We start from the raw sequence: 17074 nt of genomic DNA, 5'->3' as shown, positions 1-17074 counted from the left end.
GAGCGACATTTCAAACCTAAATGATTAGAAGTTGCAGAATCGTACCGATTTCACTGTTGTTTTCAAGAAGAGAATGAAACTGTTTCTGTGTACAGTGCTCATTTACGACATCTTGCCTCCAGTTGTAATTTTGGTGAGTTCTTAAATTTTTCCCTTTGCGACCAGTTTGTTTATGGGATTCGCAATTCACCAACTCGTAAAAAGCTTTTAAGTGAAGATCGCACCTTCCAGCAAGTGATGCAAGTGGCAATTGCTGATGAGATAGCGAAAGAATCCATGCAAGTGCAGCAGCAATTGTCTCAATCAGTAAATGCAGTCGCCAAGGAGCCACCTGCCCTTCCTCCTCACCGAAGTTCAAGTACACCTCCAGCCTTACCACCACTTGGTCATCAAGGGTCATTTCCTAAATCGCCTCAACAGTCTACCTCCTACACTTGTTTCTCGTGTGGTAATTCTGACCATACTAGATCTAAATGCAGATTCAGGGGTGCTGTATGTCACAACTGCAATGGAAGGGGACATATTGCTCGAGTTTGTAAGAAAAGTAGAGTGAATGCCATGTGTGTTGAAGAAGAGTTTTCCAAAGAAGAGGCCCCTGAAGAAGAAGAGTTGTATGTTGTGTATGATGTTAATGCTATGTCCAAGTCTGAAATTTCTGTGCCATTGAAGATTGAGAACAATGATTGTTTAATGCAGTTAGACACTGGGTGTGCTTTGTCTCTTGCACCACTTAGTTTCATAAAAGAAGTTTGTCCTGATGTTACTCTGAAACCAACCAATGTGGTCTTGTCAACCTACACAGGTGAAACTGTGCATCCCTTACGGGAAGCATTGGTGAATGTTGAGTATTCAGGATCACAGTACTCATTACCCTTGCTTATTGTACGAGAAGGATCATGTGCTTTATTTGGTCAGAATTGGCTCATGGATGTCAATTTAGATTGGAAAAATCTGCCAGGATTGAATCACATTGGTCCCTTACCTTCACCCGCTTCCTCGGTGCCAGGTTCTACAGGTAACCAGACTTTGGTCTCTGTCCTTGAACAATACAGTGAATTATTTCAGCCCCAACTTGGATGCTACACGGGCACGCCTGTTATATTAAATGAAAGTAAAGAGGCTAAATTCCACAAAGCTAGACCAGTTCCTTATGCCCTGCAGTCAAATGTGGAGAGAACATTGCTTAAAACGGAAAAGGATGGAGTTATTGAAAGAGTAACTTCTGCTGTCAGTGCAGCCCCTATTGTGGTGGTGGGAAAGAAAGAAAGGAACAAAGTGCGTGTATGTGGAGATTTTAGTGTAACCTACAATGCATGTGCTAATGTAGAAACCTATCCTATGCCTCAGATCGAGGACATGCATTCAGCCTTGAGGGGATGCACCCTGTTTAGTGTCTTGGATATGAAACAAGCTTACCACCAGATACCCATTGCAAAGGAATCACAGCCTTATCTCACTATCAATACTCACATTGGGCTATTTGCATTTAAGAGGTTGCCAAATGGTATACATTCAGGTCCAGCCATTTTTCAGAGAATTATGGACAAATTATTGTCTGACATTCCGAAGGCAGTCAGTCGACTCGATGACATTCTGGTTGCAGGAACTGATCAAGAAGATCATCTCCACACTCTTTCCTTGGTTTTGGATTGACTTCTAAATGCTGGCTTCCGACTGAAAAAGGCAGAGTGCAAATTCCTTCAGCCATCAGTGGTTTATCTTGGTCACAAGATAGATGGTGAGGGCTTACATCCCACTGAACATAAACTTACAGCCATTCGCGATGCCCCAAGACCTAAAGATGTTGCTGCCTTGAAGTCCTTTCTGGGACTTATAATGTTCTATTCACGATTCATGCCACATCACTCTACAGTCCTGGCACCATTACACAGCTTATTGAAGAAGAATACACCCTGGAAATGGTCTAAAGTTGAAGAAGATGCATTTGTTGCCACTAAGCAGCTGTTACTTAGCTCAAAAACTTTAGTGCATTATGATGAAACACTTCCCCTTTTTCTGTCATGTGATGCTTCATCGTATGGTGCTGGAGCAGTTCTGTCTCATCGTATAGATGGACAATTTCGGCCTGTTGCCTTCACCTCTTGTACCCCGACACAAGCCCAACAAAACTACTCCCAGTCAGAAAAGGAGGCATTCAGCATCATTTTTGGATTAAAGCGATTTTGCCAGTACTTGTATGGTCGCTCCTTCACACTTTAAACAGATCATCGCCCTCTGCTCACCCTCTTCGGACCACAGCAGCCAGTTCCTGCTCATGCAGCAGCTCGACTTCAAAGATGGGCCCTTATCCTGGCATCGTACAATTACAAAATTGAGTACTGCAGCACTACAGCGCATGCTGATGCAGACAGCATGTCACGTCTTCCTTTGCCACAAACGTGGTCACCCAAATGTGAAAATATCGAGTGCTTCTTCTTAGAACCTGAAGTTGTAACCAATGTGACCAGTCAGATGATCAAAAGAGAAACCCAGGTTGACCCCATCTTATCCAAAGTGTACAGTTATGTCATCAGTGGATGGCCAAGTGTTGTTGATCCCACAGTGGTACCGTTTAAGAATAAACAAGATGAGCTGAGAACCCAACAAGGCTGTGTGTTGTGGGGCACTCGGGTTGTTGTACCACCTTCCCTTCAAGAGAAAGTATTGCATGAACTTCATGAAACCCATCCAGGAATTTCTAGAATGAAAGCGCTATCAAGGTCATATGTATGGTGGCCCAATATTGATGCTCATATTGAAAGAACTGTTTCTTCATGCAGTACTTGTCAAACTATGAGATCTGCACCTCCTACTGCTCAAATTCATCCATGGGTTTTTCCAGCACAGGCTTGGTCTCGCATTCATGTGGACCATGCAGGACCAATCTCTGGACAAATGTATATGGTTGTTGTTGATGCATACAGCAAATTCCCAGAGGTGGTCAAAATGACAAATATTACTGCTGGAACAACTATCACTGCATTGCGTCATGTATTCAGCAGGCACGGATTGCCTGAAATTCTTGTTTCTGACAATGGTTCCCAGTTCACTTTGAAAGAATTTGAAAAGTTTTCTGTCAACAATGGAATTTTACATTGTACTACAGCAGCGTACAAGCCATCCACCAATGGTCAGGCAGAACCCGTTGTCCAGATTTTGAGATCAGCAATCAAACAAGCCCAGCTTACCCACACTGATGTGTCTGCTCAAATCGCTAAGTACTTACTAGTTTATCGAAACACCCCCCATTCCACTACAGGCGAACCTCCCTCTTTAATGCTTATGGGCAGGAGATTGCGCACTCGCCTCAATTTACTGATTCCTGCAGTTGCAAAGCATGTCGAAGCTCGACAGTACAGTACGATGGTTTGTCCCACTGCACACAGAGGTCTATGCCAGTTTCATGCAGGTGATCCAGTACTGGCCAGAAACTATGGGAAGGGGGAAAAGTGGATGCCTGGGGTCATCACTGAGGTACTTGGTTCTTGACACTATATGGTTGAAGTGTCAGGCAATCTGTGGAAACGACATGTGGACCAACTTCTGAGCCGAGCTGTCAATGATGACCACTTAAACAGTCCATCATCAATTGAAGATCATTCTATGCCACTTCAATTGGCTCGCCCAGCAGACTTTTCTGATGAAGTTGCCCCACTTACCTCGGGCTCTCATACAGCCACAGCGAATGAGTCGCAGTTGACCAGTACTAGTGAACGTTTTGAAAGTCCTTTACCTATAGTTGCCTGTTCTGTTACAGACAATGACAATGTTACTGGAGTTCCTCCTGTTTTGCTGTCAGAAACTCCTGATACAAGTTCTATGCTAGAGAAACCAAGTTACTCAGACAAGGTTGCTACTCCCCCTTGTTCTGAAAGACATTTCCCTGTTAGAGTAAATCGTGGACTGCCAAGTCACTTGAGAGACTATGAGTTAAAGTGCTGACATTGCTTAACTGTTGTTATAGAAAGAAACTGTTTCATGTAAAGGGGGAGATGTTACATAATAGGTATTGTTCGGACTGTTAGGACTGCACATGTGCAGTGACACGTGTCATTCGGATGTTCAGAATGTTCAGATTAAAGAGAGTTGAGTTGCGTTTCCTTGTGTCCTCAATAATTATTATCTGTTTACAACATTTTCCACAAATTTTGACAGTGAGTTACAGCTCTCTATTAAATCCCTCATATCTCTTTAATGCCTGCCTATTATTGAGAATGCTTAAGGTGGTACCATACAAAAAAAATTGCATTTTTTCGTAAAAAATTGGGCAAAGTTTTTTTGTTCGATTTCACCTCTTTAGGCTTTTGTTTTTCTGCCTCTAAAGTCTTTTTGTCAATATTACTGTAGTATATAGTGATAAAAAGCAGTTTTCAAAGAGCTGTTGTTTCGTTACCATGGTAACGCATTTGTCGATGCGTCATTTTGGACCTCAAAATGGCCATATTTTGTGGGCAAAATAGAGCTTTTGGTGCCAAAAAGTGATCTGCAGGGAGACTTGGGGTGAACATTAACTTTCAGCCTTGTTTTGATGCCATTTGCTAAACATGCGTCCATTTTGGAATCGCAAAGCTGTGAATTTCACGACTGATCACAAGTTCAACTTGCAAAATGTCAAAATTTCTGTCTCAGAGACGTAAGAAGCAAAAATTCTATGGAAATCGGTTTAAAAATAACCAAAGAGTTAATGTTGAAGAGCTAGAAGTCGTGGAAAGCACTTTGAGTGGATCAGTAGATGGTTTGTCACACAATGAAAAGAAAGCAAAGGAATCTATTCCTCGTCCATGAGAGAGTACTTGAACTACAGCGGCTCGAACAACTTGATCTCTTCCGATAATTAAATCTTGAACAAGGCCAATCTTCCAACTTTGGTGAGGTGTGAATTCTTCATGCACACAGACGACATCACTCTTCTTTATAACTCGTGCTCGAGGTGTCTTCTTACCACAATGGTGTTCTCGAAGCTCCGTGAGGTATTCCTTGCGCCAACGATTCCAGAAGTGTTTCAAAACCGTGTCCAGGTACCTTTGGCGCCTTGACAACATTGCCAAATTACCCTGTGCTCCAACGACTTGAGGGTTTCATGTCGGACTGAGTAGTCTACGTCCAATGCATAGCGAAGACTGTGTGAGTGGTTCTTCGAAGTCTTCAGTGACGTAGGTCAGCGGCCGGGAGTCGAGAATACCCTCGACTTCTACCAATGTTGTCTCAAATTCTTCGTAGTCAACTCGCGACGCCCCGAGCGTCTTCTTGAGGCAATGTTTGACAGAACGTACCATACGCTCAAAGAACCCGCCCCGCCATGGGGCGCGTGGGACATTAAACTTCCAAGTTACGCCATTTTCCTCAAGAAAGGTTTTCAAACTTGAACCCTTGAAGGTCTTTCCATTATCTGAGATGATGAACTGTGGCAGTCCCCTTCTGAAAATGAGCCGCTTAAAGCATCTCATGAATGAAGATGTTGACAGATCTGGCACGATCTCGAGGTGAATCGCGCGATATGACGCGCAAGTGAAAATTGCGATGTACGCCTTGTTACTTCTTTTGCTTCTTGAGTAGACATTCCTTACATATACCAGTCCGGCAAAGTCGACTCCGATCCTACTGAAGGCAAAGTCATCAGAGACTCTGAAGTCTGGAAGGGTGGTTGGGGAGGTGCACTGTATGTCAGCCCCTTGAGCTTCTTACAAGTGGCACATCGGGAGATTACGACACGAACCGCTTGTCGGCCCTTGATTATCCAAAATTTTGAACGTAGGTCGGTCAGAGTGTCCTTCACGCCATTATGCATTACGTTGCTGTGATGACGCTTGATTATTAACTCGGTCACGTGATGCTTCCTGGGTAGAATTGCAGGGAATCACCCTGCATATGGCAAGGGGGCATTCTGAAGCCTTCCTTCACATCTGAGAACTCCTTTATCATCTTCGAATAGACCCAATGATACTCGTATCTGGTCGAACTTGTCCTCTGCCTTCACTAGCTTCTGAACATGCTTTATCCACAGGTTTTCAGCTTCTTCCAATTAGTCTAGTTCGACATCCAAAGAACACCCTTGCGGTTGAGGTTGCTGCCGTCGAGCTCTTTTTATGAAACGCAGTACGTAACACGTTATCCGAATGAGCTTGAAGAAATCACTGTGATCTTGAGGGCGTATTACGTTTTCCAGCCGTTCCACTGAGGCAGCAGCAACATTGGTCGTTACTTCACTTATCTTCTTAACTTCACTGACATCACTTGACTCCATGTTTAACGAGCCAAAGTTCTTTCACTCTGGCCAGGACTCTTCCTCTTTCTTTAGGAAGTCTGGGCCTTCCCACTATTTGTCCTTCTTTAGTTCAGATGCCTCGCATCCAGGAGAGGCAATGTCAGCAGGATTCTGAAGAGAGGGAACGTGTCTCCACGTTTCTGGGGAAGCTAACTCTCAAATTTCTCTGACTCTGTTTTGGACGAAGGTCTTGAATTTCTTTCCCGTCCCAGCGGTCCACCAAAGTGCTATTTCTGAATCCAACCAGCAATACGTCTTGCTTATCTTGAGAGTTGGCTGAAGAGCTTGATAAACACTCTTTATTAACCTTGCGAGCACTAGTGCTGACAAGAGTTCCACTCGAGGTGTGGTTGCTCTGGTGATGGGGGCTACTCTTGTCCTTGAGGCAACAATTTTGCATTCGACTGAGCTTCCTGATACAATTCTCAAGTAGACAACGGCACCATAAGCTTTGTCTGATCCATCCCCAAATCTGTGAAGGTCCATTGTGCATTCTTCGATACAGTTCAGTTTAGAGAGGTAACACCTTTCGATCAAGATCCTTGACAATCTTTGCATGTCTTTAAGGAGGGCTTTCCAATGACTAGTGGCGTTTTCAACCAAGGGGGAGTCCCAGTCCACTTGTACTTTGCATAGGCTTTGAAACATAATCTTGAGTGCTGTAAAGATTAGGGAAAGGATTCCAAGGGGGTCAAAAATCTTTGCGATTGAGCTGAGGATGACTCGCTTGGTGACAATCTGTTCTTGAAGGTAGATGGTGAGTCCTTCAAATGAAAACACAAGGTGATCCTTTTCTGTATCCCTGGCTGTCCCAAGCACCTTCGGGAGCTCTTCACTTGTCTGGCAATGAAACTGTGACTTTGAAAAGGTTTGATCATCTTGTTGTAGTTCAATAGCAGGGTGTAGCTCTGATTGGCCTTCTTCACACTGTATCCTCGATGGCTAAGTCCTGATTGTTGGTTAACCATTTGCGCATGTCGAATCCTGTACTTGAGCTCCAGGTAGAATTCGTAAGCAGAGGCTCCATTTGGGCGAGATGATGCCAAGTTGTCTACCTAGAGAGAGTGCACGACGTCTTCCACGAAGTCTGGATCACTACAGGCATAAAAACTCAGATGGTGACGTATTGTTGCGTTCAGGAGAAAAGGGCTTGAATTCACCCCAAAAAGTGCTCTTGCGAAGCACATCACAGCCAGCTGAGGGTTGTCCTTTAGGATATCATCAATCCACAGGAACTGGAGATAGTTGCGCTGCTCTGGGCGATTCCAACATTCAAGAAGGCCTTCTCTATATCAGCAGTAAGTGCAACCTTGTGAGCTTGAAATCTGGCTAGGACTTCAAAGATCAAAGGATTGAGGGGTGGTCCTGAGTAGAGGCAATCGTTTAGGCTCGGCCCATTTCGCTTCGCGGAGGTGTCAAACAACGCGGATCTTGGTGGTCTCCTTGTCCATTCTGATTACTTCTCTGTGAGGTAGGTAATGTACTTTCCCTGCATCTGGTTCCCTTTCTGAAGTGATGGCTTCAACGATATTGTTCCTTAGTTGATCACGAATTATTTCGTCGTAATGTTCAAGGACTTGCGGCTTTGACTTGAGCCTCTGTAAGAGGGATCCTAATCTTCGTTTGCTCAGTTGATAGTTGTCCGGTAGAACAGGATGGAATTCCTTGAACGGCAGCTTTACTTCGTATCTCTCTCCATCGTGTCTGATGTCTGTGATGAACTTCTCATGGACCGTTGGTTCGTTCTCTTTGATTGCTAGTGTTTTGAGGTCCCAGGATTGTTTCACTTGCTGATCGAGTGAGATCTCCTCATCACACACACTGGCAGAGATTTCAAGTACATGCGTTTCCGTCAGATTAACTGTGGAATCCTCGTGACAAGGAACTGGAATGTTCACTGGGCCAGATAAAATATAACCGAGTCTAGTGGATAGTGCTACAAGTCTTGGTTCTGGGCCACGAATGGTAATTCCATTGACGAAATGCCAGTAGAAATCTGCTCCAATTAAGAGGTTGATGTTCAATTCATCAGTGCCCTGCGTGTTGTCGGCCAACTCCAAGCACTGCAAGTGGGGATAACTTGCTTGCGTGAACTCAATCATCTGATTACTCACTGGAGTACATATGAGTGGGGACCACATACGCAGTAACATAAATGGTCATGCCATCTGTCGTTCCCACTGCCAGTTGAGCTATGTCACAATGCCTCAGCTTAGGCGTGGATTCTCCAAACGTCTTAATCATCAGACTGTCTCGTCCAGAGACTGGAAGATGTAGAGCTTTCTGTAGACCCTCTGTTATGTAACTTCTCTGACTACCGCTGTCAAAGATCAATCTTGCGTTAACGGTGACGTCATGACCAGCTGGGTTGTAGATATTCACTCTCGCAGTTTGAAGAATGCCGTTCTTCATGTTGATGAACATGCTTGTAGTTGGAGCTTGCACAGGTGAATTCTGAATTCCTTGATTTCCTCCTCTGCCGGTGTTCCATTTCGAATTGCCACCATCCGATTTTTGAGCTTCACATATAGAGGGGTGATGACCCCTAAGTCCACATAAATGACAGTTTTTGTCACTGCTGCAATGACTCATCAAGTGCCCTGACCGCAGACATTTGAAACATTTTCCCTTTTGCCGAATAAATTGCTTTCAGTACGTGCACCAAGGACCCTGTCGTGACTGCGTGTTGCCATTCGTGAACAGAGCAGATGTTGGCGGTGAATCAAACGGCCCTCCTCGCACGGGTGGATTTAGAGCATGAGGTTCTCTAGTGTTGACAGATCCTGGATAAAACTGGCATTTTTCACGAAGTTGTAATTCCTTACGAAAGATCTCCAACATTGGCTGTAGATTCCACTCTTCGGATGTGAGATTTCTTGTTATCGTTACCCGCAAATCCTCTGGGATCTTTGACATGATAACTGGAGAAAGAAAACTCCCATACGTTTCTGCTCCAATTCCAATGTTTTGAAGGCTTCGAACATGCGACTCGCGCTTGTCATAGATATCTCGTAGCTTCTTCATTTCACTAATTGAAGTTGCCGCAGGCAATTTTAACAAGGCTTCCATGTGGGCAGAGATAACGACTTGCTTATTTCCATACCTTTCTTCCAGCAAACGGACCGGATCCTTATAATTTCCTCCTGTGAGAGAAAATCCACTTATTGTGTTCGCTGCTTGGCCTTGAATCAAATATTTCAAGTAGTTGAACTTATTCACATCACTTATGCTCGAGTTCTGATGAACAGCTGAATTAAACGAATCCCAGAATGGCACCCATTCCACCGGATTGCCATAAAACTTTTTTAATTCCAATTTTGGAAGCTTTGTGGGAGCACTGCCAATAGCTGGAGTGACTAGTTGACTTGGAATGGATCCAGCACCAGGGGGTTGAGTTTCTTTCCAACTTTTTTCTCTTGCGGAGCACACAGCCTCGATATCTGCAATGCACTCATAAACAGACGAGGTGAATTCGCAGCTGTCAGCTACTTCTTGATCGATAGATTCCTCTTTTGTTTCATCAGCGATTTCACAATCCAGACCCTTGATTTCAGCGAGCTTGTCATGTAGAATAGATTGAAGGGACTTCAGCTTTTTTAAATCTGCTTGATCTCCGGAACTGATGAGTGCACTTGCACCGGTGATAGTCTTCGTCACGTATCCCTTGTGACCAGCATGTACTCTAACTTTCCTCTTTAAATCTGTCATTTCTCTTCTTTGGCAAACTTGCCTCAGACCATGACTGTTTTCCTTCAAGAGATTCCCGGGTCTCGGCACCAGTAAAATGTCAGAGTGAATTAATTCCTTAAACAAATTCCACGACCAAAATTCTTGAGCAAAATCCTTTAATAACCCTGGTACATCGAGTAGACACATGACGCATTCTGAATCGAGAAAAATCTGAGCAAAGAATCTTGAACAACTTGAGTGAATACTGAGTTACAACATTATTCCTTAATGACTTTATCGCTACGAGTGTCAATCAATCAATTTTTAAATGCTATCCTATAGAGAAAACAAGTTCGAGAGTCACGTCATTTGATTTAAGAGCTCACGCGATGAGATCATTTATGACGTGAAAAAATGAAGATTTTTTAGTGTTGTACCACCTTAATATAATGAAGGAAATGTGCTTGGTTGCTGTTGTACCTGCAAGTAAGTATCACTGTAATCCACTACATACTGCTTGTTCAACACATAGGGCTGAGCTTGAGGTCTCCTTTACCCTTTCACTTCCAGTGTCTCCCTTTGACAAGTACAATTGTCTGGCATTAGCCAGAGTAAAATCTATAAAGTGACTCTTGAGAGTGAAAGGGTTGATAATTATACACTTTCTGAATATGTGTGAAAAATAATGTGGTCAAAACACACCACCACAGACAATTACACACTAAAAGTGAGATGAAAAATAAATTATGAAATTTACAGGAAACAACAGGAGTAATGGAGACAGTTGAGGAGACAGCAGGAAATTGAATTAGATCAGATGGCTCTGACCAATCAACAGCATAATACCGAGGTATACAGTACACAAGAATGTCCTGAAGCATGATGATTCTATGGATCAGACATTAAGTTACAATAACATCAGCCGTCACCATGGATCAGAATTTTTCACCCATGCTTTGCCTTCTTGTTCATCGGTCCCTTCAGAAAGATTTAGATGAAAGCCCTGCAGAACAGGGTAACAATTTACTTAAGGTTGATAGTTTAATATTAAGATTCTTTTGTTAAATACTATTGTAAGGGGAACAAAAACTGCAAAAGCTAGAGTCTTCAGGTGCAATATAACCATAGATTAGTATGAACGCAAGAATGCCCCACTTCTAATGCTATTCAATGCATCCCTCTATGAGGTTGAAGGTGGTCTTACAGGAAAATGCTTACAATGTGGAATTGCTGTCCTAATGGCAAGTTTGAGTAGCCATATAACGAATGAACACAACAATGATGTTCCCCAGTTAAAGGTGAAGAGATATACATGTTCATGGCAGCCATTTATTACTGATATTCTGATGTTTAGGCAAATGCCATTTTACATGCTCTGGTATTCATGAAAAAAACAAATCAGTAAGAATGTTTGTGCATGTGTCAATGCCACATTTCTGTTGCTGATAGAAACAACAAACCATAGACAAACTAGTCATTGAGGATGACCACAGTGACATACCTCGTACTTCGTCAAGGTATATATAAACTTTTAAAGGACAAGCATATAGATTGATCTCAAACACAGCTATGTGGACAGGGTAACAGAAGTCTGACATACAGTGCAGAAGGCCTTTACTCTTTTTACTTCTGGAATAACTCTGTCAACCCCCTCATGTGAAATGTCGTTCTACATCGTACTCCAGAATACACCCGGGAGAGGGTGTGGCAGAGTTGGTTTCAGCCCAAATTTTAGTCTAAAATTCTACCTATGTGCCTGTATCTTGCCAAGCTTGTTTTAAGTTTCGGCATGTCTGACTTGTTGTAATATTATTTTTTGAGGAAATTCTGGCAACCTTTTTTCGCATATGTTGCAAAGTAACCGCTTTTTTTCTTGTTCAGTAACTTAATTAGATTTTCCAACAGCTTGCAAGTACTAGCAAAGCTGTGGTATCAAATTAATTTTGTGTCTATCATAATCTAGGAATACATGCTTTTGCTGACTTTTCATCAAATTTGCAAAGGCATTTTATATTCTGTTGGATTCCAGTTTTAGCATCGAAAGAACAAACCAAAAGCAATGCACCGTATCATGTTTGGAGAGTATTATCAAATGGTTATTCAATTGTTAATTAAAACCTATAATAAAATTACAATAAACCTGGTTAAAGTTGTTTCACATAACTTCATACCCACCAGATGAATTCCTCTCTACATATGCAAGCCAGTTGGTCAGCAAGTATGATTTGAAATGCCTCTTAAATACCTTATTTCAGGTGCACAGCAGAATGAAGAGGATGACTCCCATCCCATAAAAATGACTGACTTCAGAAACGAAGACGCACAACTGGTAGATGGCATCAATGCCCTTCAGTGTTTCAGGGATGAAGTTATAGAGGAGAATAATGTGCGGCAGCTGTTTCTGGTCTCGCGCATGGATGGCATCGAGGATGTTAAACGCAATATTTTAGTGAATTACAAATTAAAAACAGCGAATCTCAATGCATGACCAAGGGTGAGGTTCAAGGGAGAGGAGGGTGCCAGAAGTAGACTCCTGCAGGATTTCCTTCTTGGTGCCATGAAAATTTCAGACGAAGGGATTGCCAACACGTTCAAGCCTAATATTTTCTTTGAAGGCGACAAAGATCACAGACTGCCTGTACATGACCAGTCACTAAGACTGACAGGGGCATTCAAGGCAATCGGCAACATCATAGGGCACTGTGCCCTACATGGTGGTCCAGCTTTGCATGGTCTTTCACCTGCCATCAAATATTATTTGGCAAACCCCTCTGCAGATTTGTGCAAAAATCACCTGCCTATATGTCAAAGACATCCCAGACACAGATCTTAGGTGTTAATAAGTGAGGTTAGTCTGATACTAAATCAACTTAAATAATCTACCAACTCTTTCATTCTACTTACTCCTCCCCTCCCTCTCTATCACTCCCCCTTTCTCCTGAATAGCCAGTCTATCCATTGTACCCAATAATTTTGAATAAAAGTAAGTTTACTGCTGTAGTGAATTTGGAAAGCTCATTTTTACTTAGTACCTACCTACTCCTCTGTGTTTACGCCCAACTCGCACACCGTTAACAATAATCTTTACCAAGTAAACAGCTTTGTTCTTTTATTAAACCACAATTCAATTGGTCTCCCCTGTGTTTTACTTTCAGTTTGATTCCTTGGGAAGAGATGACCATCTGGGAAACAAGCTCCGACAGAACATCCAACCGTACTTAAACAAAGCTGGCCTTGACATCGATAAACTGGATGAGGTGCCTAGATTAATAACCCAAGGACTCATGCTGTACAATGACATCTTTAAACGTAAGCTTCAGTTGGATGACATTTCCAAAGGTAAGAAATGACAATACCAATGACCACCACCAACAAGGAACATTCAAACATTTGAACACAACTTTTTCTTTTCCTTCACTAAGAATGAAGGAGGTTGATTTACAAACCCCTCTGGCTAAGTGGCCTTGCCTCGTGGATGAAAGAGGTGGTTCAAACAATACCAAGGTGGCTGAATTCTTTATTAGATACATCGAGTTCATGGAATTAAGAAAAGAAGGTACTTCCCGATTAATGTTAAAGGAGTGAATAAACACAATCAACCACAGAACCAAATGGGCACAGGTAGAACAACTAACTGCTTTCAAGAAAACAGTGTCAATTTTGAATCTGAAAAGAAATTTAAAATGACATCCAACAAATGACCCTTTTCCTACCAGGAATTCATTGTAAGGACTTGTAATAGTGTCTTTGAAAACTGTGTTCTGAACAAACTTTCTTTGCATTAAAAAAAAAATTGCTATTGATATACTTCAGATGGCACAGACCTTGTTGACCTATGTAGTTTCTGGACAGGCACTAACATCCTGCCAACAAGATACACCGACCTGTTGGTAAAATTCAACAATAACATCAACCTCCCAATAGTGGAAACATGTTTCCTCAGTCTTACAATCCCAACAAAATACCATTCTCTCAAAGATTTTCAGAAATTTTTCGACATCGCTGTTAAATATGGAGCACAAGAATTTAGTTTCACATGACACAAATCACACAAGTCAGTTTACAAACTTCCACGTATGGAATTCTTTAGCACCTACAGGTACAGCTCTTTCAAGGACACGATTGGTAGATAAATGTGTTGCCATGGCAATGCTCAAAGAAGTCAATCGGGCTGATAATTCACCCTTAAGCTACTTGGTGAAAGACTTAACTTCCTAACAAATTTTCCTTGCTTTTCACATGTGATTCTGTTTGATGAAAAATGCTACAAATGTTAGCTGTGATAGAATGCCCAATTAAAGAAAGTCTAAATAGTTCTTGGCCATCTTAATTCAGTAATAGACAAAACCTGTGTTAGTAGAAAAATGCAGATTAAAGTTTCCAAATCTGTTTTCTGTTTATCACAAGATTATCAAGTTGTGTAAACAATACCAATGCTAGTGGGAGCCCTTAATTAAGTGTGGATTAAATTGTTTGCAACAAGTTGGGGGTAACAAGGGAAAGGATAATAGGGTCATTTATATGAGAAAAAATAAGCTGTGGCTTATGTTATCCACAGCTTATGTAAGACTTGAACTGGATAAAACATACTGTTTATACAGTAAGTTCGGGGCGTAAGTAAGCCGTAGCTTGTGTAATCCACGGCTCATTTTCCTCATATAGATGGTCCTAATTATTTAAGTTACTACTTGGTACTAAGAGGTATAAGTATTGAATTTGACAAGTAACTGAAACATGCATTCCAAACTGAAAGTTATGGTATTGTTTCCTTTCAGAAAATACAAATATTTGCAAATTTTGAAAGATTTATGGTAAAAATGTGTAGTGCAGGCACCACAAATGAATTTCATCATTTGGATTTAGCATCTCAGACCTCTCCAACTCATAAAACAAATTGTAAAACAATGTTGTGCATCCATCAAAAATGTCTCTCCAAACCCTCTCTATTTGTTGATGGTGTGTGCTTTTACCTACAAGAAAGTCACCAATTTATGATAGTAATCAACAGCAAGCATAATTTAAGACAAAGTTTCATAGTATCAGTTCCTTTAATCAATAGCCCAATTTCAATATGTTTTAACATGGGAGACTAGTGTCAAATTTTTTCCACCAAAGCAAGGCTCTGGGGAATACAGCGTGGGTTTTAAATCAAAACAAACAGAGCAAAGATCAAATCGAGCCATTAGTCAGGGAGCATATGTAATCCCGTGGGATTTTTATGGTGAAAGCAAACCACCTACCCAGATGTTTTAAGGGGACCCTAAGGAACACAAAAACTGTTGTCGGCAATTTTGTAACCTGCACCGGCGGCTGCTATGGGGGGTCTATTTTTAGACCCATATGGCTCAACATGGAATCGAGGCTCGAACATAAAATGGCGTGTAAATACAATTAACTACAATAAATTTCCACAAAATTACCAGGAATCTTTAATATAGTCTATCTAATACACTTCATAGACTTAAGTAGTAAATACTGATCACGTGATCAACACTGCACGAAAGCGAGGCTGGTCATTTGTTGTCTTCAAATAAGCATTAAAAGCATATTTCTTTTTCTCGAGTTGTTGAGAAAAATGACTACAACAAGTGAACTACATGATATTTTTTGTTCACGTGAATTAAACTACATTTGAATAGGTTTTGTTCACGTAAGACGACATGAAAGTGAGGCTGAGCTCCTCGGCACTTGTTAGGCCTGTTCTAAGCGTCGAGCCAACGTCGTGCTGAACCAAATTCCTTTCCGAAAATTAGGGCTTTCGGTGCGAAGAAGAAATACAACAAGATGAAAACAAAACTAACCAAATTGGCGTTTAGAACCACTGCCGTGCTAGCGTCGCGCTATCATAAAACCAAATGGAATTAGGTTCGGCACGACGTTGGCTCGACGTTTAGACCAGGCCTTATATCAGCTATTCGATATGTTAGCGATAATTAAGGTTGCTCCGAGGGCGTAATGTTAACCATAACAGGTTTACAGGTATATATAATTATTACTACCCAGAACCTAGTCAGGCTTTTGGCGATAATAACTGCTTTAAAAATAACACAACTGAGCCCATAATGCATTGCAGTCTACAGAACATAGATGTCAGGTAAGAATCATTCATCATCCTCGTCTTCCTTGTTGTCATCGTCCTGCTCATCCGATGTTTCATCATCACAGCTATCATTCTCAATCATATCGACATTGTCACACGCTTCCCCTGTCTCGTCATTGCTGCAGCTGCATAGATCTGTGCAAGTGAGACCTGCCCTTCGACAGCTGCACCTGTTGTTTCTGCATTTGTCCTTCCCACAGCCACACTTGACAAGATAAAGAACAGCGTCGGGTGCCGGCTGCAGTTTCGTCATCACCGGCATCCATTTGTCTGAAATATAAAAGAATAAGGCAATGCATTAAATTCATCTCGATCTGCAGTGTCGAACTTGAGAGTCTATTATTATATCAACTGTTAATTTATAATAACCTTTGTCCTTTTTCCATCCATAGTTCTCTGGTGATGGAAGGTCTGGATTAGGGACTTTGTCATTGGCCCAGATCATGGCTTGGTAATGCGCTCGCTTAATGGCCTCTCGGAGAGCAGCTTGTGTAGGCGGTAGTCGTTCTGACTCGGCCTGTTTTCTTCGAAAGAGGAGCCACCTTAGATCTTTCAGGCTGGATATCTTAGTCTTGGGCAGGTAAAGTTGGCACACTAGCTTCTCTATTGCATAGAACATGCCCACTGTGGGAACGACGGTAGAGCCGAGATCTGCAAGTGCAGTGACACATTCTTCATCAGCTTCAAGAAACGCTTTCCAGCATTCCAGCTTTCCTTTAAATGCAAAGTTTCCAGTGACATCAGCTCCGCTCCAGGCATGAAAGCCAGGTAGTGCTGCCGTTCTAGCTGCTCCTAAAGCGCGGACAATTGGACAAAGCTGGATAGTTCGGTGGCGCTGTCCTCTTCCAGTGACGAATGAAGTGTCCGCACATAGCTCCGGGTAACGTCTAAGGGCCAGTACAAACACGTCAGTGTCCGGTGAAAAGATCTTGAGACTCGTAGCTCCTGATGTGGTGGCATCTACTGCATGTAGCAGTATTTTGGTATCTGCCTCCTCTTGGTCGCTATCGAGGTACCCCATATCCTTGTGTGTTGCCCTA

General features: G+C 42.2%; 4 protein-coding genes across 4 annotated transcripts; all 4 read right to left on the bottom strand.

Annotated features, from left to right (window-relative positions):
• Window positions 1–5078: 5078 nt before the first annotated feature.
• On the bottom strand, window positions 5079–6244 carry LOC110044129 (uncharacterized). The gene is made up of 2 exons (XM_020749648.1): window positions 6136–6244; window positions 5079–5680 (listed from the first exon to the last, which is right to left on the bottom strand). The coding sequence occupies exons 1-2, from the start codon at window positions 6242–6244 to the stop codon at window positions 5079–5081; spliced, it is 711 nt and encodes a 236-aa protein (XP_020605307.1).
• Window positions 6245–6421: 177 nt separating this feature from the next.
• On the bottom strand, window positions 6422–7292 carry LOC149099388 (uncharacterized). The gene is made up of 2 exons (XM_089276814.1): window positions 7194–7292; window positions 6422–7105 (listed from the first exon to the last, which is right to left on the bottom strand). The coding sequence occupies exons 1-2, from the start codon at window positions 7290–7292 to the stop codon at window positions 6422–6424; spliced, it is 783 nt and encodes a 260-aa protein (XP_089132940.1).
• Window positions 7293–7680: 388 nt separating this feature from the next.
• On the bottom strand, window positions 7681–8367 carry LOC110044128 (uncharacterized). Its single transcript, XM_020749647.1, has one exon. The coding sequence runs from the start codon at window positions 8365–8367 to the stop codon at window positions 7681–7683; it is 687 nt and encodes a 228-aa protein (XP_020605306.1).
• Window positions 8368–15525: 7158 nt separating this feature from the next.
• On the bottom strand, window positions 15526–16778 carry LOC149099387 (uncharacterized). The gene is made up of 2 exons (XM_089278567.1): window positions 16404–16778; window positions 15526–16304 (listed from the first exon to the last, which is right to left on the bottom strand). The coding sequence occupies exons 1-2, from the start codon at window positions 16651–16653 to the stop codon at window positions 16036–16038; spliced, it is 519 nt and encodes a 172-aa protein (XP_089134693.1). The 5' UTR covers window positions 16654–16778; the 3' UTR covers window positions 15526–16035.
• Window positions 16779–17074: the final 296 nt, after the last annotated feature.

This window comes from Orbicella faveolata, unplaced genomic scaffold (assembly GCF_042242905.1).
Source record: "Orbicella faveolata isolate gen_17 unplaced genomic scaffold, um_ofav_v1 contig_46, whole genome shotgun sequence".
NCBI lineage: Eukaryota > Metazoa > Cnidaria > Anthozoa > Scleractinia > Merulinidae > Orbicella > Orbicella faveolata.
Note: the sequence above shows the minus strand (reverse complement) of the source record. Positions and strands in the feature narration are given on the sequence as shown.

Excerpts from the sequence above, each read along its gene's own strand:
- LOC110044129 (XM_020749648.1), bottom strand. The coding sequence starts at position 6,244 with ATGGAGTCAAGTGATGTCAGTGAAGTTAAGAAGATAAGTGAAGTAACG. Across the intron at positions 5,681-6,135 it reads AATACGCCCTCAAGATCACA|AAGCTCAAGGGGCTGACATA; the intron begins GTGATTTCTTCA and ends GCCACTTGTAAG.
- LOC149099387 (XM_089278567.1), bottom strand. The coding sequence starts at position 16,653 with ATGTTCTATGCAATAGAGAAGCTAGTGTGCCAACTTTACCTGCCCAAG. Across the intron at positions 16,305-16,403 it reads TGGATGGAAAAAGGACAAAG|ACAAATGGATGCCGGTGATG; the intron begins GTTATTATAAAT and ends TTTATATTTCAG.
- LOC149099388 (XM_089276814.1), bottom strand. The coding sequence starts at position 7,292 with ATGGAGCCTCTGCTTACGAATTCTACCTGGAGCTCAAGTACAGGATTC. Across the intron at positions 7,106-7,193 it reads ACTTAGCCATCGAGGATACA|ACAAGTGAAGAGCTCCCGAA; the intron begins GTGTGAAGAAGG and ends TTTCATTGCCAG.
- LOC110044128 (XM_020749647.1), bottom strand. The coding sequence starts at position 8,367 with ATGATTGAGTTCACGCAAGCAAGTTATCCCCACTTGCAGTGCTTGGAG.